The sequence below is a fragment of the Danio rerio genome, chromosome 23 (assembly GCF_052040795.2).
Source record: "Danio rerio strain M-AB ecotype USA chromosome 23, GRCz13ab, whole genome shotgun sequence".
Taxonomy (NCBI): domain Eukaryota; kingdom Metazoa; phylum Chordata; class Actinopteri; order Cypriniformes; family Danionidae; genus Danio; species Danio rerio.
In genome coordinates, this window is record NC_141043.1 from 44337501 (window position 1) to 44362500 (window position 25000).

General features: G+C 36.1%; 1 protein-coding gene across 15 annotated transcripts in view; it reads left to right on the plus strand.

Moving 5' to 3' along the window:
• Window positions 1–14114, plus strand: part of reps2 (RALBP1 associated Eps domain containing 2) — a 96660-nt gene extending 82546 nt beyond the window's left edge. For 2 of the 15 annotated variants that reach the window (XR_015523969.1, XR_015523975.1), the window contains exons 19-20: window positions 6820–7043; window positions 13654–14114. Coding sequence is in view for 2 of the 15 variants with exons in the window: in XM_087307762.1 (XP_087163888.1) it covers window positions 6820–6888 (69 nt within the window). In the remaining 13 variants the exon portion in view is untranslated. Of the gene's footprint in view, window positions 1–6819; window positions 9333–9554 lie in introns of those variants that run through there. The other 13 variants (XR_015523965.1, XR_015523971.1, XR_015523964.1 and 10 more) reach the window with 8 other exon arrangements.
• Window positions 14115–25000: the final 10886 nt, after the last annotated feature.

The window sequence follows — 25000 nt, forward strand, 5'->3', positions numbered from 1 at the left end:
AAGGAAATTTTCACAGTATGTCTGATAATATTTTTTCCTCTGGAGGAAGTTTTATTTGTTTTATTTCTGCTAAAAATAAAAGCAGTTTTTAATTTTTTAAACCCCATTTTAAGGTCATAATTATTTTAGCCTTTAAGCTATTTTCCAACTGTCTACAGAACAAACCATTGTTATACAGTAACTTGCCTAATTACCCTAACCTGACTAGTTAACCCAATTAAACTAGTTAAGACTTTAAATGTCACTTTAAGCTGTATAGAAGTGTCTTGAAACATATCTAGTCAAATATTATTTACTGTCATCATGGCAAAGATAAAAGAAATCAGTTATTAGAAATTAACTATTAAAACTATTATATTCAGAAATTGTGGGGAAAAAAATAAACGGGGGGGGCTAATAATTCTGTCTTCAACTGTATATTTAATATATATAATGTGCTCAAAACATGCCTGGAACTACTTTAGCTGAAAATAACTGCACACACCTTCATTTTCATCAGCCAATCAGAATCGAGCATACAGCAGCATAGTGTAATCATAAATAAACACCCCCCGCGGCTGCTAAAAATGCATTCTCACATGATCTGGAGATTGAAGCTCTTCTGTTCGCACATGCTTGGTTTTCTAATGGCCAGCGCATACTATTCCTGAAGAGCCCTATTCAGAGTCATCAGATATCTCTGCTAGTCTCCAATCAGACACATGCTGCTTTTAAATATACACACAGACGGGTTGTGTTACGCTGAAGAGTTACTGAGTGATCCTCAGATTATTCGGAGATCCACTTAATGATCACACACTCACTCATGGTCTGGCTTTCTGAAAATACAAGCTTGGCCTTGGTTCAAGCAGTTGTCTTCTTTAAAATAGTGCATTCTACAGCAGGTGTTTGTGTATGTGTGTGTGTTTGAAATGACTGTGAGATATTTCTCATGAGCATCAGAATGTGCTTGGAAATGCATTTTACAACTACACAAAAAAAAATCCAACTAACATGTTTTTAACTTGGTTTAAAATTGTAAGTTAGGTGGACATGTGCTTTCTTCACTTATAAGAACTGTTTAACTGTATATAAGACTTGATTAGAGGAGATTAACATTTAGATTTTTTCATTTGAGTGTTCACAGCAGTGAGAGCGGAAAAAGAGAGTGAAAGAATGATGTGGGAAATGAAAAGTGAAAGACGTTTGCTCATGAACGACCATTGGCATATCGGGTTGCATGGCATGCTGGGAACTGATGACCTGCAGAGCTTCACTCTGTCAAAACTCTTACTTTAGGAAGATTTTTTTTTGTCCACTAGTTTCAGACATAGTTTTGAAAAGATTTATTTGAATTGTTCTGCATTTTACCAGTTTTCAAGAAATATATAGTTCATTTTCATGTAGTAATTAAAACGCATTTAAGATGAAAACAACATTTCTAAAAGTTTAACCGAAATTCAAATAAGATTGGAAAATACTAAAATAAAAAATTGTTAATATATTCATTATATATATGTATTGTAGTTAATAATAGTTTGAATTATTTTTATTATATGAATTGATTATTATTTATTAATAACTTTATATGATATATACCTCTAATTATATATTATATATACCTCTTTCCTTGTAAATGAGCATTTTTATCAGGCTCCTCTGATTAGGTTTAGAAGTTTTATTTTATATGTAATGATAAGTTGTTTAGCTATAAAAAATATCAATATCAAAATATCGCTATATATATATAAATACTGTACTATTTGAAGATGCATTAATTTAATACATTTATTCAATCAAAATAATTAATATTAAATTGTTTATAAATAATTCAATTAAAATGTTCTCTGATATCTACACAGTAGCTGTGTGGCTTCTGTCAGTTCAAAATTTTCTCCAGAAATGGTTTTAAATGCTCTTTAATTAACCCAGTTTATCAGAATGTCTTTATTGACCATATTTGGAAGGTTTGTGAATATTAATAAGCTCCACTATAATGCTTTCACAGCTCAGTACTTGCTCTCTCTTTTTTACACACACTCAGCATGATTTAATCATAAATGCAAAATATGGTTATTAGTACATAAAATACCTTTTTTTCAAATCTATTACTTTAGGAAATTCTTTGTTTTTTAACAAGGTACATTTACATTAAAACAGAAATTAATTAAATCTTAACAATCTGTTGTCATTTCTAATATTTAGGATTTAATGTAAGTAGAACAATGTTTTATACATTATATTTATCTATTTAAAAATAGCTTACATTAGCAAATAAAACACAAGGTTGGCCTACTGGGCAAAAAGGAGATGCCTCTCAAACAATTTTAGAAGCTGTCATTTATTCATTCTCACCATACTTTAAGGTCCTGGTCGGTCTCTTGTTTATCCTCATAGCATCCACGTGGGAGAAAAGAACAGCATCTTAACTCTGTCTTTTGTAAAACAGTGTTGGCGTTTATTATAGTAAATCAGATTCATTCAAAGCAGCGTCACTGCGCAAAAATACATTATGAATGCATGCTACACTTCCGACTGTACATTGTTTTCTTTTTCTTATAATGTAGAGAGTTTTTGGGTAAAGGACGTTTTCATTTGCCATTCACTGACAGTCGGACAGGCTCATGCAGTTCTTTAAAAAGTAAAATCGAAAGCGAAATAAAACAGTCTTCTCATAAAAGTCGGCTGATCAGCACGCTGCTACATTAAAAACATATGTTTCGATTCGCGTCTTCTGATTGGTTCTTGGGATATAGCGGCTTTTACTGTCAAAGGCAGGTGGCATTTAGAGGCTTTTGCCAACAAACTATATATATTTATAGTGTTTTGGGACATATATGAAATATATATATAACATAATAGTTTTAATAACTAATTTCTAATAACTGAATTATTTAATCTTTGTCATGATGACAGTAAATAATATTCATTCATTCATTTTCTTGTTGGCTTAGTCCCTTTATTAATCTAGGGTCACGACAGCTGAATGAACCGCCAACTTATCCAGCACATTTTTACACAGCGGATGCCCTTCCAGCCGCAACCCATTTCTGGGAAACATTCAAACACACACACACACACTCATACACTACGGACAATTTAGCCTACCCAGTTCACCTGTACCGCATGTCTTTGGACTGTGGGGGAAATGGGAGCACCCGGAGGAAACCCACGCGAACGCAGGGAGAACTTGCTAACTCCACACAGAAACGCCAACTGAGCCGAGGCTCGAACCAGTGACCCAGCAACCTTCTTGCTGTGAGGCGACAGCACTATCTACTGCGCCACTGCCAGTAAATAATATTTGACTAGATATTTTTCAAGACACTCCTATACAGCTGAAAGTGACACTTAAAGGCTTAACTAGGTTAATTAGGGTAACTAGGCAGATTAGGGTAATTAGGCAAGTTATTGGATAACAATGGTTTGTTCTGTAGACTATCGGAAAAAAAAATATAGCTTAAAGTGGCTAATAATATTGATCTTAAAATGGTTCTTAAAAAAATTGATAACTGCTTTTATTCTAGCCGAAATGAAACAAACAAGACTTTCTTCAGAAGTCAATTTTGAGAAAGATTTGATTAAAAGAGATCTGTGAGTGGCATACTCATTTATTCTGAGCTCTGTACATTTATAGCATTTGTTTTATTTAAAAAAATTTTAAAATCAAGGAATAATTCAAAATTGCCTTAAACTTTTGTACACCGTAAAAACAGTTGAGTTGACTTTACTTTAAAAAAGTGAGTAAACCCATTGCCTTGATATTAAGTAGATAAACTACAGTATGTGCATATAAGTTAAGTGACCTTTACAGTTTTAAGTTACAACGAATCAACTTGCAATGGATTTACTATCATAATAATCACTTTTTACAGTGTGAAAATGCACAACATTTGGTGAGTTTTAACTCTGACACGATGTATAAGGTGTCAGATACACTGATACAGAGTCTGTCTGTATTGTTCTGGAAGACACATGATATATGGGACTTTACTGACAAATGAAGACAGGTAGAAATTAGCGTTTCTGAGGCATCTGCGAGTGTCGGACCAGCCGCTTTGATCCTGTCTGTCTAATGTCATCTGCAGGTCATGACCTTGGGTCACCGTGTCTAGTAGTGGCATTCCTCATTTGACAAATGTCTGTGTGTTTACTGACATGTGTTCCGTCAGGAGCAGCTTATTAGTGCTAAGCCAAGTGTCGCTAGTATAGACCCTCAACTAGTGTTCTCAAAAACATCAATATTTCAATAGATATCAATACTACACTTTTTAAAGGTATCATATAGTGCTATGATTTGAAAACTTAAATTGTTCTTGTATATATACATAGCAACTATGTATATACGCACATTTATTACCCCAGAATATCAGAATCTTTATTGACCCTATTTGGAAGGATAGTGAATATTAATGACTATGACGCTCTCGCAGCTCATTACCTTCTTTTTCTTTCTTTCTCTCTCTCTTGTCAGAAATATCAATATTTCGATATATATCGATACGGTACTATTTGAAGATGCATTAATTTTAAAAAAGTTAAAATGTTCTCTGATATCTACACAGTAGCTGTGTGGCTTCTGTCAGTTCAAAATTTTCTCCAGAAATGGTTTTAAATGCTCTTTAATTAACCCAGTTTATCAGAATGTCTTTATTGACCATATTTGGAAGGGTTGTGAATATTATTCAGCACCACTATAATGCTTTTACAGCCCAGTACTTGCTCTCTCTAAAAAGGAAAACACAGATGTTCAGTATAGTATACCGACATGTATTTGCTTTCATTCTATAACACTGGACTCATAATACTTCAGCAGTGTAACACACAAATCTGTTAAGACTTAGCAATTATCCTAGCAAATACATAACAAAATTTTATCATTGTGGTATTTAGTTCTAATGTGCAAAAAGCACTCAAAAAGTGCAGTCAAAATTATTATTCAGGAGCAGCCACTGTCGCTAACCCTATAGCCCCTATTCACAAGACAGTGAGGACACTTTTCAACTAGTGTTGTCAAAAACATTGATATTTCGAAACATATCGATAATAAGATATTTTAAGATGCCATATAGCGCATTGATTCGATTAGTTCAATTGTTCTCTGAAATCTACATAGTAGGCACAGGGCTTAGGTCAGTTCAAAGTTTCTCAAGGAATGTTTTTATGTGCTTATGTATTACCACAGAATATCTGAATGTCTTTATTGACCATATTTGGAAGGGTATTGAATATTAGTGAGCTCAGCCCTTGTTTTGTCTCTTTCTTTCTCTTTCACAGTCACACACACGCACACACAAAGCATGGTGTACTCAGAAGTGCAAAATACGGTAAACGGGAAACACAATTCATATAAAGGAGCAGCTTATTAGTGCTAAGTCAAGTGTTGCTAATATTATAAACCCTTTCACAAGATGATAAGGACAAGTTTAAACTAGTGTTGTCAAAAATATTGATATTTTGACATACATCCATACTGTACTGTTTAAAGGTTCCAAATAGCGCATTGATTTGAAATTGTTAATATATACATAGTGACTATGGGGCTTAGGTTAGTTTAAAATATCTTCAGAAATGGTTTTATATGCACATTTATTAGACCATAATATCAGAATGTCTTTATTGACCATATTTAGAAGGGTCGTGAATCTTAATGAGCTCCACTATAATGCTCTCACACCTCAGTACTTGCTCTCTCTCTCTCTCTCTCTCTCTCTCTCAAACACACACAGCATGATGTACTCAGAAGTGCAAAATATGGTAAACAGAAATGCAAGTGTTTAGTATAGTATATCGACATTTATTTGCATTAATTGTATAACACTGGACTCATAATACTCTAACAGTGTAACACACAAATCTGTTAAAACTTACCAACTATCCTAGCAAATTCATAGCAACATGTTATCATTGTGGTGTTTAGTTCTGCATGTGCAAACAGCACCAAAAGTGCAGTCAAAATTTTATTCAGGAGCAGCTTTTTAGTGCTAAGCCACTGTCGCTAACCCTATAGCACCTTTTCACAAGACAGTGAGGACACTTTTCAACTAGTGTTGTCAAAAACATTGATATTTTGATACATAACGATAATAAACTATTTGAATAGATCATATAGCGCATTGCTCTAGAATCAGAAGGTCTATATTGACCCTATTTGGAAGGGTGGTGAATATAATGAGCTCCTCTCTGATGCAGCTCTCTATGTTTGCTTTCAGCCAGGAAAATGTGGCTATGCATGTCATTCCTAATTTTGCCAATTAAATCTCTACAGCTAACAAAGGTAATCTCTGTCACAGTTATTCGAGCATTAGCTAACAAGACAATAATGTCAAAAATGGTCACAAACCATGTTGAATTAGGTACTATTGTGCTAAACATTAGTGTAATGCAGTATCATCACAGTCATCGATCAGGTCAGCACACACACCTAGAGGTAAACAGGGAAACACACATGTTCAGTGTATTGGTATGTACTTGCATTGTTTATTCAACACTAGACTCATAATACTCTTACAGTGTAACATACTTAGCAACGACACAGCAACATATTATAATTGTGGCGTTGAGTTCTGCATGTGCACACAGCACCCAAAAAGTGCAGTCAAAATTCTTCTTCTTTTTCTTTCATAGGCGCTTCAGGAGATGTGGATTTGGATGAATGTGTATCAGATCTTTTGCTTTTTGGCTCTTTATTTCGCATTGATAATGAGTGCAGGATATGATATCATGCAGGCCTGAAGGACAGTTTGAAATGAAATCAAGCTTAATTTGATCAAGTTGAGCTTCGCTTATCTCAGATCATCAGTTCAACTCTGTCCTTCTTCTCTTCTGCTTTTTCGTAAGGTTGTTCACGGCGAGCGGCTCACTCTGGAGACCCAGCTGGAGTCCATGCGGCCTGTGGCGTCAACCTGATCAGCACACACAAAACACACACACATACTTGTATATATGGTTTACGAGGACTCTCCTTAAGTGTATTGTATTTTATCATTTAAAAATTGCTTACAAAGTGTCCTAACTACATGCGATGCAACAAAATTCCAGCGACAAGCCAAACTACCAAACACGTCACGACAGACAAATTCAAATACAGAGCCATTCAGAATCCCAGAGTAGAGCACTGCACTTCCAGCCAAATGGTAGGGTTATAATCGAATGAATGCATATTAAGTTAGGAATAAAGAACATTCAGGAGGTTGATATAGCAGAATAAAGCTTGACAGGTTTTTAAGAAGATTGAAGGGCTTTCTTCTGCAAAAACAACCATCCCTAATGTATTTATTTCACGCTTATTAAATGGCTACTTGCAACAAATTTAGACACAAAACATTGTTCTCAGCTGCGATAGTTAATCGGTAATATTCTTTAATTAAATGCAAATTAAAAGAGCTGAAATGCTAACTTGGCCATTATTCAGTCACAAGTCGATGTCAAACAGTAAAAAACGCAAGGCTATCAGAAATAAAACCAGCTAAATGGAGCATGCACTAACCTACATATTATTCGTTTACAAGATGGCACGTAACAGTTAAAAATGCAAAGCTATCAGAAATTAAACCAGCTCAATGGAGCATACACTAACCTACATATTATTCCTTTACAAAACGGCACCTAACAATCAAAAATGCAAAGCTATCAGAGATGAAGCCAGTTAAATGGAGCATACACTAACCTAAATATTATTTGTTTACAAGAAGCCGCCTTACAGACAAAAATGCAAAGCTATCAAAAATTAAACCAGCTAAATGGAGCATACACTAACCTACATATTATTCGTTTACAAGAAGCCGCCTTACAGACAAAAATGCAAAGCTATCAAAAATTAAACCAGCTAAATGGAGCATACACTAACCTACATATTATTTGTTTACAAGAAGCCGCCTTACAGACAAAAATGCAAAGCTATCAAAAATTAAACCAGCTAAATGGAGCATACACTAACCTACATATTATTTGTTTACAAGAGGGCACCTAACAGTCAAAAATGCAAAGCCATCAGAAATGAAACCAGATAAATGGAGCATACACTAACCTACATATTATTTGTTTACAAGATAGCACCTAACAGTTAAAAATGCAAAGCTATCAGAAATGAAACCAGCTCAATGGAGCATACACTAACCTACATATTAGTTTACATGAAGCCGCCTTACAGACAAAAATGCAAAGCTATCAAAAATTAAACCAGCCAAATGGAGCATACACTAACCTACATATTATTTGTTTACAAGATGGCACCTAACAGTTAAAAATGCAAACCTATCAGAAATTAAACCAGCTCAATGGAGCATACACTAACCTACATATTATTCCTTTACAAAACGACACCTAACAGTCAAAAATGCAAAGCTATCAAAGATGAAGCCAGTTAAATGGAGCATACACTAACCTACATATTATTCGTTTACAAGAAGCCACCCTACAGTCAAAAATGCAAATCTATCAGAAATGAAACAAGCTAAATGGAGCATACACTAACCTACATATTATTCATTTACAAGATGGCACCTAACAGTCAAAAATTCAAAGCTATCAGAAACAAAATCAGCTAAATGGAGCATACACTAACCTACATATTATTAATTTACAAGAGGGCACCTAACAGTCAAAAACCACAGCATGACAGAAAAGCAGATACATATGAATGTGGATGCAAGTATATGGATTTGATTGAATTCACTGATAGTCAAGGTGATTCAAAGTTCTCGAATGAGCCTGCGTTATTTAGTGGTTGTTATCTTGGTACAGTATTCCAGACAGCCTTGTAACTAACACATTTATTATTAATAAAACTTCATGCTGCTTGAGTCACAGTTAAACTCACATTAGTAACATTTGACACTGAATAAAGCACATAATCAGTACCTGAGGTGATTTTTGTCATAGTAGTTTATGCTGTTGTTCAGCTGCGGCATTGCAGAAATAGAAATTTCACATGGCGCTCTCGTGGATAATTTGAACAAAAACTACTTTCGATGCCTCATTCACAATAGCAGTGACTTTGTAGCTGCCTGTCGCTCTGGGTAGCGACTTGCTGCAAACGCAGGTCTGTGTAGGTATATACAGCAAGAAAGTCGCGCTTCATTTGCATAAAGTTAAAGGATTCTCAATTTTGTCGCGTTGCTCGACTCGCCAACGGTTGCTGACACTCGCGTAGACAGAGTTCGCCGGAAGTAGCTCGATCTTCATTGAAATAAATGTTCGCTTGTCGCTTTTCCGCTGTGAGCCGCTCATAGTGTGAATGAGGCTTTACATGGAAAAGAAAGCTTGTATTGTGTGTCGCAGCATTGCGTCCAAGTGTAGTTGGGACACAGTGTAACCCAAGTCTATAACCCAACCCCCACAGGAAACACGTGGTAATTTTGTATGCTAAAAAAGCCTGTTAAGTATAAATGTTAAGCGTTTTGAATTACAACACGATGTAATTCACGATGAGGTTTATGAGGACACAAGGCATGTCCTCATAAACCACCTTAATGTAAGTAAGCACTGTCTATTTATATAGTGCATTTATCGTGTATGGCCATACACCCAAAGCACTTCACAATTATGAGGGGGTCTCTCCACACCACTTCCAGTATGCAGCATCCACTTGGATGATGCGACGGCAATGACAGGACAACGGCACCAGTGCGCTCACCACACATAGTAGTTTATGCTGTTGTTCTGCTGCGGCATTGCAGAAATAGAATTGCAATTGAAATAGAATGGCATTGCAGGCTTCTCTCTAATCAAACACAGAGAGTCTCAAAAATCCTTTAGTAAGAGGAACTACTTTTTTTTGCCATTTATTCAGATCTGCAGCTGACATCAGCACAGCAGAAACCGTTGCTCACAAATACATCACTTTGAAGCTAGTATTTGAATGATTCTCTAGGGTAATGTCTAAAGTGATGACAAAACAGGTAAATTTTGCTCACATTTTAAGATTATAAGTCTGAACCGCTTGAAATGCCATCAGTCTACAGAGATTCCACAGGATTTCTCTGTTGCAATCGGGAGATCCAAATAATTAACCTCGAAGACGCCAAATTTTAAAAATTTTGTAAAAATTTTGTAAAAGCCGATGGAGGAAATTTGACCAGGACACCCGGGTTACACCTCTACTCTTTACGTAAAGAAGTGCCATGAGATTTTTAATGACCACAGAGAGTCAGGACCTCAGTTTAACGTCTGAAAGACTGACTGTATAGTGTCTCCTTCACTATACTGGGTCATTAGGACTCACACAGACCACAGGTTGAGCGCCCCCTGCTGGCCTCACTATCATCACTTCCAACAGCAACCTAGTTTCCCCATGTGGTCTCCCATCCAGGTACTGACCAGGCTCAGCCCTGCTTAGCTTCAGTGAGTGACCGGTCTTGGGCTGCAGGGTGATAAGGTTGTGGCATATTATTGTAAAACAACTAGCTCAAACCCATGTTGTAATACAATTAACGTGTCCTCGTAAACCACATAAACAATTACACACACACACACACACTTACATCAGGCTTCTCTCTCATACTGTGAGCTTGAACTCAGTCTCATTACAGGACTCTTACTTTCAGTGACCAAACACTCGGACGTCACAAGCACTGTGTCTGAAGCACAGGAAGAGGATTGACCTGCACTGGAGAATTCCGGGATGTTTGTTATGTCGAAAAACTGTTTCTGTTCTGTCCATTTGAGTGTGTATTTTTGTATGCTCTTGCTGTTTCTTACAGCAGAATAGTGTGAACACAGCTGTCCATCATGGCGACCAATACACAGGAAAAGCTCCAGTGTTCAGCTTCGTTCCAACAAATGGGCAATCACTTTATAGTTTCTGCATTTGATTCTCTTATGTTTCGTTCTTTTACGTACATTTAAATACGTTCCTATTTTTAAGGTTGATCCTAATCCGCCAAGAATAAGCTTACACGAGTGAATCTCATTATTAACATTTATTTGAAGTCATATTTCCCCTTGATGGTGGTAGTTATAATCATAGTAATAAGCTATAGCCAGGGCCAGAGGGAATCTGCGGACGTTTTTTGCTATTTCTGCTGAGAATTTTGGTAAAAATCTGCAGATTTCTGCGGAATTATTTTGGGAGTATCCAGCGGAGTATCATAACTAAAACCTTAATATATTAAATAAAAAGTAATAAACTACTGAATATAAACTGAATAAATTAAGATTTACACATTTACTCAAGTAAATAAACATAATTAATAATGGGCTATAAATCTCCAGAAATCTGCGGAATTCTGCGGAAAATCTGCGGAATTCTGCACGCGCAGATTCCGTGTGGGCCTTGCTATAGCGTTAGTAGATATATGAGCAATACAACACAAGTAGCAATGCGATATGGCTGTACATCAGCACTGGTGGGAGGCGTGCATTGGCTCTAGGCCACAGGTCGAGTGCCTTAGTGCCCTACCAGTGGCTGTATACTATTGCTACTTGTGATATTGCGTTTATACAACAGTTCAACGGCATAATCGTGTGTATAAAAAAGAAAATCAAACACAGAGTCTCAAAAATCCTTTAGTAAGAGGAACTACTTTTTTTGCCATTCATTCAGATCTGCGGCTGACATCAGAACAGCAGAAACCGTTGCTCACAAACACATCACTTTGAAACTAGTATTTGAATGATTCTCTAGGGTAATGTCTAAAGTGATGACAAAACAGGTAATTTTTGCTCACACTTTAAGATTATAAGTCTGAACAGCATGAAATGCCATCAGTCTACAGAGATTCCGCAGGATTTCTCTGTTGCAATCGGGAGATCCAAATAATTAACCTCGAAAACGCCAAAGCACAGCAAACACTACCAGACTACTATCGATACAGCACTACAACCTACAAAAGAGAGAGATCGACTTACAATGTCACTTACCTGTTCTGTAATGATTTGTTCAGCTGTAGTTTGAGTTTTTCTCCCCCTAAGGACTTATTATGCAGTCTTTGTCACCATCTTGTGAAGGAAACATCAACCGTCTTTGCTCAGTACGACAGGCGAATGCACTGAATCTCTGAAATTATATTTAAAATAGGCACTATTCTTATAAATTAAATGCATAGTTGCAATCTAAACAACTGCATTCTAGCCTAAATAAGCCTCAAAAGTGCATTATGTTGTCCAACAGCTGCAATATTTGTCAAACTAATGAGTTTATTGATCTGCTGTCACTTTATGTGGGTAGAGTAATACACAAGGGTGAAGAGGCTGTACGTGTGCTGACATTGCAGAATATCACACAGCTATTAGCCGATCAAATTCTAAAACCAAACAGAACTGTTGTATGAAATATAATATACACTGTAAAACAAATCCATAATTTTACGGTTTATTTCCGGCAGGTGGGGTGTCAAAAAAAAAAACGTAAAATAATGGCCGTAAAATCACAGAAATTTACTGTAAAATAACAGATATTAAATTACAGAAATTTAGCAGAAATTTAAATTTAAGGACATTTCTGTAATTTAATATTTGATATTTTACGGTATATTTCTTTAATTTAACGGCTGTTATTTTACGTTGTTTTTTTGGCACCCCAGCTGCCGGAAATAAACCGTAAAATTCAACATTTTTTAACAGTGTATAAACAATGGTTAAGATTTTAAGTAGATCAAAACCTTTCATCATGTTGTCCTAAAATTCTTGAACTTTTTTCGATCCACTTCAAATTTTCGCTACTGTATGCACATAAGTAAGTGTTTTTGGAAATGGAAAAAATGTTTAACTGCCATGAAAATAATAACAAATTCATAAGTTGCCAGTTAAATTTTCTTTATCAATTTTCATCTTTCCTAACATGGTGAAATATGACGCTCGACAGCTTTTGTGCGATTCTCAGTATTTACTTAGTGTGACAGAAAAAAAAATGTAGTCGAATGTACAATAATCGTTACTTTCTGCTGGGACAAAGATTGTATCCTAAAGACTCTCGAAGCATAAATGTGTTTCTGCATGATGGCGAACGTTTATAGAAGCATTTATTTTTACACGACGGCATGTTGTATGTGCAGTTTGACCGTTTCAGACTGGAATATTTAGGCGTACCTGCTGAATGTCATGATAACCTCGAAGCAATGAGGACGATCCAGTGATTGTGCTTGTAATGTATTACCAAAACCACGCATCAATACACTACCTGACGAAAGTCTTGTCCCCTGTCCAAATTTTAGCAACAACAAATAACTTGACTTCTAGTTGATCACTTGGCATCAAAAGTGGCTTATATGAAAGGCAAATCAAGATTCTTTGGTTTCATCTTCAATGCCTGCTTCTCCATCTTACCCAGACATGCTCAATAATGTTCATGTCTGGTGACAGGGCTGGCCAATCCTGGAGCCCCCTCTTTGCTTTCAGGAACTTTGATGTGGAGGCTGAAGTATGAAAAGGAGCGCTATCCCGCTGGAGAACTTGCCCTCTCCTGTGGTTGTAATGGGCAGCACAAATGTCTTGATACCTCAGGCTGTTGATGTTGCCATCCACTCTGCAGATCTCTCGCACGCCCCCATACTGAATGTAACCCCAAACCATGATTTTTCCTTTACCAAACTTGACTGATTTCTGTGAGAATCTTAGATCCATGCTGGTTCCTGTGAGAATATTAGATCCATGCTGGTTCCAGTAGGTCTTCTGCAGTATTTGTGATGGTTTGGATGCAGTTGTTCGACCCCCTGCCACTTGATGATCAACTAGAAGTCAAGTTATTATCCAGTAGCTCTTACTACTGGGATCCACGACAAGACTTTAGTCAGGTAGTGTACTTCAGTTTCATTTGATTTGTTTTCTTTTATCGTTTTTCAGAATTTTGGTTATTATTTCTAACGTTAAATAATTTCCAACTATCCTTAAATTTTTTTGGGGGGGGTAATTTAGGGTAATCATGAAATGATTGTTTAAAATAAAACGCATCAAAAGAAATCCAACGACTGCAAAAAATAATACAAAAATAGATAAATGTCTGTATCTCTTGTTCGAAAGTGTGCTCAATACTTTCCTATGCAAAACAAAAAAGCATAAAAGTTGGTGATTTTTCAGGCTGAGCTTGCTATCGGCCATGTTGTGTGTTTTTTGATACTGAATGAATCTCTCATATGTTGTGCTCTGATGCAGGAGCGGGAATGTTAGTGTCAATAAACCAGTGGGATTATGGGAAAGAGTGACTGATGTGTGTTATCTGTTATGCATTTGTAGATCCTAAAGCGTGTTCCAGAAAGAAAGGTTAACTTACCATCTGCTAAAGCCTGAACTCAAGGTTGATAAGCCCAATACTTGCTTAATTGAGCTATGTTGAATCCAAAGACACTCGTTTGAGTAAGTTCAGTAAACTCAAGAGTGTTACCCCAAAGATATCCCAGCTAGAAGGGAACGTCCTCTCAACTTTGGCTAACATTTCCTACAGGTTGTGTTAATGTTTTAAAGAAAACATTTTAATATAATATCAAATGAATATTAAAAAAAATGTTTTTCCCCAAACTATGAACAAGAACATTCTAGCAATGTTTTGAAAATGTTGGTAAGGGACCAGATTAAACATTGTTCTCCAAGAAAACGTTTTCACGATGTTTCGTAAAACCAAAGTAAGAACATTCTCACAGTCACATTAGAGAAATGTTTTAAGAACATGATTTCTTTTCAACAACGAGACAGAAAGACAATTAGCATACTAATTTTATTCTGTTCTTATTAAAATATATAAAATGTCATGTTCAAAAACTTATTGTAGACAAATAAGTAAAACCCAAAATAGTGACAAAGCATACAGATTTAAAGTGACGATTAATTAGTATTTCATATAATTAGTAAAATTTGTATTGTGTGTCAGCAAATTATTCTTGTTTTAAATATACCTGATTTTTAAAATTGTTTTCTTTTTTTGTTTTATTTGTTACACGTTATGCAATGAGTACAAGAATGTAAGAAAATGCAGTGCTTTAAACTTTCTTTTTCACATTGTGACAGTAAAATTAAATATTTAAAATGGTTATAGAGAGTGTTTTGTGTCTGTCATATCGTTACTGTACATTTTGGAAACAAAAAAGAAAACAATGTTATTAACAAACATGTAAATATTTAGAGAATATTGTCCTGACTTTATAAGAGGCTTTCATGGGGACTACAACAAAATACCTGCTGAAAATGTTAAGAGTCTAATATTTTAACAATGGTACCATTAAACGGGATTATAACAGTGGTGTCGTCCTAGCTATACGCACGTATTCAGTATGCTTTTTTCCTCGAGATGTTTGGGTATTACCACTTCTGAGGATCATACCCTCGGTATACTCACTTGTTTCTCTGATTAAACTTTTTAAACTTTTAAAGTTTACGTGTATTTGCCAAAAACATGACAGACTCAAAACCATGACGGTGGTCTTTGAAAGAGGAGTTGTTTTTTGTTTATTAAAAATATCCTGATAACACGACATATGCATATCTCAGCAGGGTCCATCATGTTTTTGGGTCCCCTAGAAATATTTCCGTTGTGTTTCGTGGATATTTGCAAGTGTTGTGACCAATTTGCAGCGCATTTCTTCAGTTGTTTGTGTTGTGACCAATTTGCTACACGTGTGCTGTCAAATTGATGAAGATCGTTTCTTTCTTTGCTGGTGTTATGTGTAATTGCATGTGCTTTCTTAAATTGCAGTGCGATGAGCTCTCTCGGCCACCGTAGTAGAGAAGTATATAAAAATATCTAGTCTAATATTATTTACTGCCTTCATGGCAAAGATAAAATAAATCAGATATAAGAGATGAGTCTTTAAAACTATTATGTTTAGAAATGTGTTGAAAACAACTTTCCGTTAAACACAAATTGTGGAAAAAATGATAATATTATAATTGTTGCTATTTGTTTTTGCACACTGATATTCAGTTGAGTTGGTGCGAAATGGATCCTGAAAGCTTTAACACGCCTTAGGTTTTCTCATAATCCAGCATGAAGAGCGTAGAGAGAATCAGTGGTGGGTCGTGACCTCTGATGACCCTCTTCAGTTTGGGTCAAGTGCTTGTTTCACTGCCCGCTCTCATGTGTTTCAGATTGTTTGTGTTGGAAACAGAGAGGTTCCTTCAACACAGACGAGATTCATCATTCGACACGTGAAACGAGCTGATGAAACAACAGGTATTCACCCATGTGAGAGTTGTTGATCCCTTTAGGTTTGTGTTGTTTATTGTATAAAATGCCATAATTAAAACAAAGAGAGAAACAGTTTTGTATAAAGTACAAATGAAATCAAAAACTAACCATATTGATTATGTTTGCTCACATTGCGGAGCAATTTATCTATGCATGTCATTGAGAAAAAAACGTTTGGCCGTGTAATCTTCAAAGGAAATCTGAAAATGCTTTATGCTCTTCCTGTTTGTTTTCAGTTAAATTCTAAGATTAGGTCCATCTGAGGGACTGGGCGTGGCTAACATACTCAACCACGCCCCTCCAGGTCTCAGTTTTCACAACAAAGTCTGCAATAAGGCTGTAATAACTTTCCCCAAACCCTTTTCCCCGATCTATCTGAATAAAATACTTACTTTACTACATCCAATCAGTAGAAAAACAAGCCACGCCCACTTTTTCTTATTGAATATTTCGTTTCTCTAGTAACTGCATCACAATATAAACTAAAAAAAAAAACTGTCGCAGTTTTCGGTTTATGCGTACTTTAAATGGACTGTTTGTGGAATTTACAATAGCGACACCGGTGGCTGTTAAATGAACTGCAGCTATTAACTTTCCTTATTTTATTTTATTGGCTACGTGACAATTGAGCCCTTTGTTTGCTGTACACATTGTTACAGTACAGAATGACTGTTATGGCATTATCCTGAATGTTATATTATTTTAAACATCATTTGATTTGGCTCTAAACATCACATTATTTATATTTTGCTGGCAAAACGTCACATTTATTGATTTATTAAGTCAGAAGGTTCTCTCTATTTAATTTTTCCATTTTGTAACAAATTGATTAGTAAAACACATTATTAGTACATACATTAAACGAGAATAGAATAAAAATAAAAATAGTACAACACTGGCATTAGTCTTTCTTTCTATTGTACTTTTTACAATATATAATTTGTGACAAACCTCTAATATATATATATATATATATATATATATATATATATATATATATATATATATATATATATATATATATACATATATATATATATATATACATATATATATACATATATATACTGTATATATATATATATATATATATATATATATACATATATATACATATATATACTGTATATATATATATATATATATATATATATATATATATATATATACATATATATACATATATATACTGTATATATATATATATATATTTATATATATATATATATATATATATATATACATATACATATATATATATATATATATACATATACATATATATACATATACATATACATATATATATATATATATATATATATATATATATATATATATATATATATATATATATATATATATATATATATATATTAGGGGTTTGTCACAAGTTTAAAAAAAACAATGCAACAATGGTGCTAATGAAATCCTACAATTTGGAACTTATTCTAAAAAGATCCAGTTTAATTCACTGATTTATTCAGTGTAAATCTTATATGAACCTTTTGGAATTAATTCTAAATTGCAGCTGGCAGAATTCCATTAGAATTCCAGTTGTAGTTGTCTGTATCATTGTGAATGACAGGCATTCAAATGCAGAATTCCATTGGTGCAGATTCCAAACAGGCTTGAAAACGGCAAACAAATGATAGCATGCCAATCCAGATAAGTAATAGAATGCCAGCCATTCTCATCCAACCTTCAAGAAAAGCATTTCAAATGTAAGAAAAGTTTGTATGGTCACACATTATAATATGTTTTCATTAGTTAACGTTAGTTAAAACAATAACATGATGAGCAATACTTGTAAAGCATTTATTAATCACAGTTCAGCATTTACTAATGCATTATAAATATCCAAATTCATGCATGTTAACATTAGGCAATGCACTCTGAGAACTAACAATGAATTTAACCCAGGCTCATTCTAAAAACGTATCCCTGTATACATTTCCGGAGAGCGCTAAATACATCTCAGGAGCTACGTTTTTTTTAGTTTCTGTTTTCGAGGAATCCACCAGAGGCTGCCGTGTACGCTTTTTCGGATCTCAAATTGTCATTTGCACCTGCTGTTCTGCTGTTGCCGCTGTCGACTGACAGACTCACTGACTGACGCTCCCTCCTCCTTCCCTAAACCCAACCAATAGTGTTTTTAAAAGCACAGATTGAGCAGCGCCCACCCACTCCTCTAAACCTAACCCGACAGTTTCAAAAAGCAATCCAGAAAAAGAAAAGGCCTGATTTTTACCGTTTTCAGATTTTACCACATTCTCACCATGTTATTTACTTGTTTATTTTATTTTTTGGCTTCTGTTTTTGCCTGCTTTCTGGAACTGTTCTTCGCCAAAATTTAACTCTGTCGTCGTGGTCAAGGCCTCTCTGTGTCTCAAGTCCGCCAACTTACATGGCGAGCTAACTGGACAAACTGGTAACAGCGGGAAAGCTCTCAACACAGAGGTAAGCAGTCAGCTGGTAAGTGCGAAAAGGAACGCTTGTTTTAAAGACGAAATGCAGCCATACATTCCACTGGCTACATAATTTGCATTCTCTAGAAATGTATATAGGGCTACGTTTTCACAATGAGCCTGTGTTAAATGAAGTAACAAGCATGAACAAATACTGTAATAAATGTTATTAAACCAATACATACCTTGTTGTAAAGTGTTACCGTTTGTGTAGCTGTGAAGGTTTGTATTGTGGTTAAGCTAGTGGTGTGTCTGTGAGTTTGACCTCAGTATCTGATAGCAGCATCATTGTTCTGTCCGTCACGCGCCGCAGCAGATCGGCTGTGGAATGAAAGACAAACAACAGCACAATAGAGAGTGACGTGCTTATAAAAACATATGACATAAACCGCATCCTGGGCCTCACATCCACAGCCAATCTGGCACACTCTGAAACGTCTAGTTGAAGTCAGAATTATTCACCATGCTGTGAATTTATTTCAAATATTTCCCAAATGATGTTTAACAGAGCAAGGAATTTTTCACAGTATTTCCTATAATATTTTTTCTTCGGGAAAAAGTCTAATTTGTTTTATTTCGGCTAGAATAAAAGCAGTTTCATTTTATTTTATTAATCATTTATTTCCCCTTTTTTCAATTGTTTACAGAACAAACTACTGTTATACAGTGACTTGCCTAATTACCATAACTTGCCTAATTAACATAATTAACCACTTAAACTCTGCTGTTATTTTGGGATTTCCGCCTGGATTTTGCCTACCCAAATTTAAAAGCTTCCCAAATCCACATGCAGACGTGTAAATGCAAAAATTTGGTATCATTTTAAAGAAAACCCTTTGAATTTTCATAAAAAAAACTATTGAAAGTGTTTTAAATAACTGTATGTGTCGTCTGTGTTATAATAAACACCTAAAAAAAAAAGAGGCGCTTTTTGTATTTTTGTTTCATAAACTCAAATTTGAAAGTGCACCTTTTAGGTTCTGTGTGGTCTAGCGCGCTGTAATTAATGTTGGTGGTTCCTGCACATGTCTGTAATCATAGGAAAAAAGAAAAATGTCTCCACCATAATCTATGCAAAAGTTATTGTATTCCAACTGATGAGAGGTGCTGTACAAGCCACAGGGACTGATCATTGTTTTCATATTTTACTATTCTTTTGTTTGATCAAACATAATTCACTGTGTTTGGACCACATCAGACATATAAAAGGATTACTTATGCACATCACCTCAAAAACAGAGGAGAATGGCCCTGAAGGGCACAGCATAGAGAGATGACTGTGCTATCTTGGGCTGCTTATTGATTATGAATGTATTGTTTACAATTCGGCGCCATGGAAACACCGCAATTCATTCGGCAACTGTTTCATATGTGAATATAATTCAGTAAAAAGAATGCGAGAACCGTATGAGCACCGGCAAGAGCTTTCATTTGAGCTATAACTTGTACATGTGTCATATAAAAAAATATGAAAATGAACCAATGTAAAATACCTAGCTCGGGTTTTCAAAAAAATAATGTGTATTTAAGTGGTAATAACTTTTGTACAGTAGGATAAAAACCAAAGTGATGCATATGTGCATAAAATATAGATTCTACACTTTCAAACGACACCACTTACGAGCGTCTGGTGCAATGCAAGCCCTTTAAATCTGAAAGCAAAAGTCGATGACAGCCGCAGAGTTTAAGTGGTTAACCTAGTCGAGCCTTTAAGTAACTTTACACTGAATACTAGTATCTTAACTGAAAGTGTAATTTAGGTTCATTTCAGCTCAATGAGGTAAAAACTTGTCAATAGTCATATGCGCGGTGTTCAACCCCAGGGGGTTAATCTATAAAGCCTCAAATCTATGGAATTCTCTCCCAAGAGAAATAATCACATGTACAAATTATAAGACGTTTTCACGCCTGACTTGAAGGTGGTTGTTGTCAAATCAGATTTGTACACACTGAGTGAGATGTTTTTGAGTTGTCAGTGTTTGTTTAAATGTGATTATGCCTGAATGTTTTAAACTGACCTTTTAACTGATTGGATATTATTGTTTTAATACTCAAGCAAAGCAGTGGCGCAGTAGCTAGTGCTGTCACCTCACAGCATGAAGATCTCTGGGTTGCTGGTTCGAGTCTCGGCTCAGTTGACGTTTCTGTATGGAGTTTGCATGTTCTCCCTGTATTCGCCTGGGTTTCCTCCGGATGTTCCGGTTTCCTCCACAGTCCAAAGACATGCGGTACAGGTGAATTGGGTAGGCTAAATTGTCCGTAGTGTATGAGTGCGTGTGTGTGGATGTTTCCCAGAGATGGGTTGCGGCTGGAAGGGCGGTTCATTCTGCTGTGGCGACCCCGGATTAATAAAGTGACTAAGCCGACAAGAAAATGAATGAATGAATGTTTTAATACTACCCTGTCCAGGGCCTGCAAGTGGAAATTAGCAATCCTGCTACAACCTGGCACAATGCATCTTTCCTCCTTGAGGTTAATGTAATTTTAGTGCATTTTAGTGTAAATAAATAAATTCATTAATTCCTTCAGGAATGAGCGATCCATTTTGAGCAAGTGACATGCTTTTCAAGGTTATCAACTAGGATTTGCAGTTTGTAATTGTTTTGAGAAATGCAGTAACTGTTGTGCAAATGTAAAGCCACTGAGAAAAACTAATAAAAGTTTAAAGCAATGTGATTGCTACTATTTTTGTCTTATTTGTGAAGTAAAATCACAGTCTTTGAGACCGTTTTGCTTTCAAAATAATGAGAACGCTTTCATCACAGAAATCAAATGCTCTGGCATCTTGGTGTCTGTCTGTTCCCGCTCCTGCATTCTCTCAGTGAGTGCGTGATTTAATGTAGCAATGTTACTTTTAATTCAGCGTTTTATTTATTTATATAAAATTAACTCACTTTACATTTTTTAAAAATTACCCAAATATTATTGCTTAATTTTTTAAGTAGTGCATTACTTTACTCATTACTTAGAAAAGTAATATTATTACATAACAGGCATTACTTGTACAACAAATCAACAACAACATCGTCACTCCGAAATGTCTTGCTATCCATGTGTGCAAATGCTCTGCGTGACCCTCTTGACCAATATTTTTGTCTCAAATTTATTATGCTGTAAAATAATCATTCATTCATTTTACTTGGGGTTAGTCCCTTTAATTATGACCAACTAAACTTCTCTGACCACATCTCTAGAACTGCTCGATCGTGCAGATTCACACTCTATAACATCAGAAAGATCCGACCCTTCTTATCTGAGCATGCAGCTCAACTCCTTGTTCAAGCTCTTGTTCTCTCCAAACTGGATTACTGTAACTCTCTACTAGCTGGGCTTCCAGCTAACTCTATCAAGCCTCTTCAACTGCTCCAGAATGCAGCAGCACGAGTGGTCTTCAATGAACCTAAACGAGCACATGTCACTCCGCTGCTAGTCCGTTTGCACTTTCTGCCAGTTGCTGCTCGCATCAAATTCAAAGCTCTGATGTTTGCCTACAAAGTGACTTCTGGCCTTGCTCCTTCTTATCTGCTCTCACTTCTGCAGATCTATGTGCCCTCCAGAAACTTGCGTTCTGTGAATGAACGTCGCCTCGTGGTTCCATCCCAAAGGGGGAAGAAATCACTTTCGCAAACGCTCACGCTCAATCTGCCCAGTTGGTGGAATGAACTCCCTAACCGCATCAGAACAGCAGAGTCACTCGCTACTTTCAAGAAACGACTAAAAACTCAACTATTTAGTCTCCACTACACTTCCTAATCTGCAATTGCCTCTCTGAATATCACACTAACTGTACAAAAAAAAAAAAAAAAAAATACTAATACTACTAATACTTCCCTTCTTAGACTTTACAGACCTGAAACTTGCTTATAGCACTTATTCATTGTTGCTCTTGGTTGTGTAAATTGCTTCCTTGTCCTCATTTGTAAGTCGCTTTGGATAAAAGCGTCTGCTAAATGACTAAATGTAAATGTAAATGTAGAGGTTGTCAAAGCGGAATGAACCGCCAACTATTCCAGCACATGTTTTACGCAGCGGATGCCCTCACTGGGAAACATCCTTACACGCTTATTCACACCCATACACTATAGACAATTTAGCTTACCCAATTCCCCTATAGCGCATGTGTTTGGACTGTGAGGGAAACCGGAGCATCCGGAGGAAACCCACGCCAACACGGGGAGAACATGCGAACTCCACACAGAAATGCCAACTGACCTAGCCGAGACTCAAACCAGTGACCTTCTTGCTGTAAAGCGACAGTGCTAACCACTGAGCCACTGTGCCACCACTAGACAAAACATTCATTCATTCATTATTCATGTTCTTGTTGGCTTAGTCTCATTATTAATCTAGGGTCACCACAGTGGAATGAACCGCCAACTTATCCAGCAAGTTTTTACACAGCGGTTGCCCTTCCAGCCGCAGCCCATCTCTGGGAAACATCCACACACACATTCACACACACACACACACACACACTATGGACAATTTAGCCTACCCAATTCACCTGTACCGCATGTCTTTGGACTGTAAGGGAAACTAGAGCACCCGGAGGAAACCCACACGAATGCTGGGAGAACATGCAAACTCCACACAGAAACGCCAAGGCTTGAACCAGCAACCTTCTTGCTACCTACTGCGTCACCTAGACAAAACAGTCAAGAGAAAAGAAGTTGAAGTCTGAAATGCGAAAGAAGCAGATCTAGTTCACAAAATGAAATATATAAAGGAACACAGCGAGCAGATACTATGAGAAATGATCCTTCAGCAGTTGCTTTCATCTGTTTGTCGAATGCGGTGACATGTTGACGTTCTGGAATGGGAATTAAGCTTCTTAAAAAGCTTTTTAGGGTCATCCAGGCTAACGCCATTTATTGTGAATTGCTTATTCATATTTAATATCTGAGCACACAGAGCCCCATCCCCCACAACAAACAAACAAACGCATCAACACAGACAGATTTAGGTCACGTGAGTGTTGGGTTTCATTCTGCCAGCTTGCAAATCCATAGACAGCATTAAATGAGTTCACATCCAGTTCAACAACAGCTGATTGTTTCTCTCTCTCTCTCTCTATTTTTACCTCTGCCTCTGCTGTGTGTTTTTAAATATAATATATTAAATAAAACACCTTAGCAACTTACACTACCTGATAAAAGTCTTGTTGTCGATGCCAGTTGTAAGAACAACACATTTTTACTTGACTTCTGGTTGAGAATTTGGAAAAGTGGCAGATTTTTCAGATGAATCATCTGTTGAACTGCATCCCAATCATCACAAATACTGCAGAAGACCTACTGGAACCAGCATGGACCCAAGATTCTCACAGAAATCAGTCAAGTTTGGTAAAGGAAAAATCATGGTTTGGGGTTACATTGGTCACACTTTACAATAAGGTTCATTAGTTAATTTTAATTAATGCATTTCCTAACCTGAACAAACAATGAACAATACATTTACTACTGTATTTGTTCATGTTAGTTAACGTTAGTTAATGAAAATACAGTAGTTCATTGTTAGTTCATGTTAACTCACGGTGCATTAACTAAGGTTAACAAGCATGAGTTTGGATGTTAATAATGCATTAGTAAGTGTTCAATTATGATTAATAAATGCTGTACATGTGTTGTTCATGATTAGTTTATGTTAGTAAATGCATTATCTAATGAACCTTATTGTAAAGTGTTACTGTTACATTCAGTATGGGGGTGTGTGAGAGATCTGCACGAGTGGATGGCAACATCAACAGCCTGAGGTATCAAGACATTTGTGCTGCGCATTACATTACAAACCACAGGAGAGGGCAAATTATCCAGCAGGATAGCGCTCCTCATACTTCAGCCTCTACATCAAAGCTCCTGAAAGCAAAGAAGGTCAAGATGCTCCAGGATTGGCCAGCCCAGTCACCAGACATGAACATTATTGAGCATGTCCAGGGTAAGATGAAGGAGGAGGCATTGAAGATGAGTCCAAAAAACTCTGGGAGTCCTGTAAGCGTTTTCTTCGCCATTCCAGATGACTTTATTAATAAGTGATTTGATGTATGTTGCACATAGATGTTGCAGAGATGTATGGATGCAGTCCTTCAAGCTCATGATGGAGTCAGACACGATATTAACTCTTTCTCCACTGCAGCATGACTTTATATTCAACACTGGACATTATTTCTGTTAAGTGACAAGACTTTTGTCTAAGCAAAGTCAGACCTTACTGTCCTAATGAAATCCTTAAAAGTCAAAGATCATATTTTATTGTGGTAAAATATTCGTAATCTAGAGGCCTTTACCTTTCACATAAGCCACTTTTGATACCAAATGATCTACTAGAAGTCAAGTTAGTATTTAAACCTTGGATAAGCGACAAGACTGTTGTCAGGTAGTGTAGAACACCTTAGTATCTGCATAGTAACACTCTACACCAGGGGTCACCAACCTTTTGC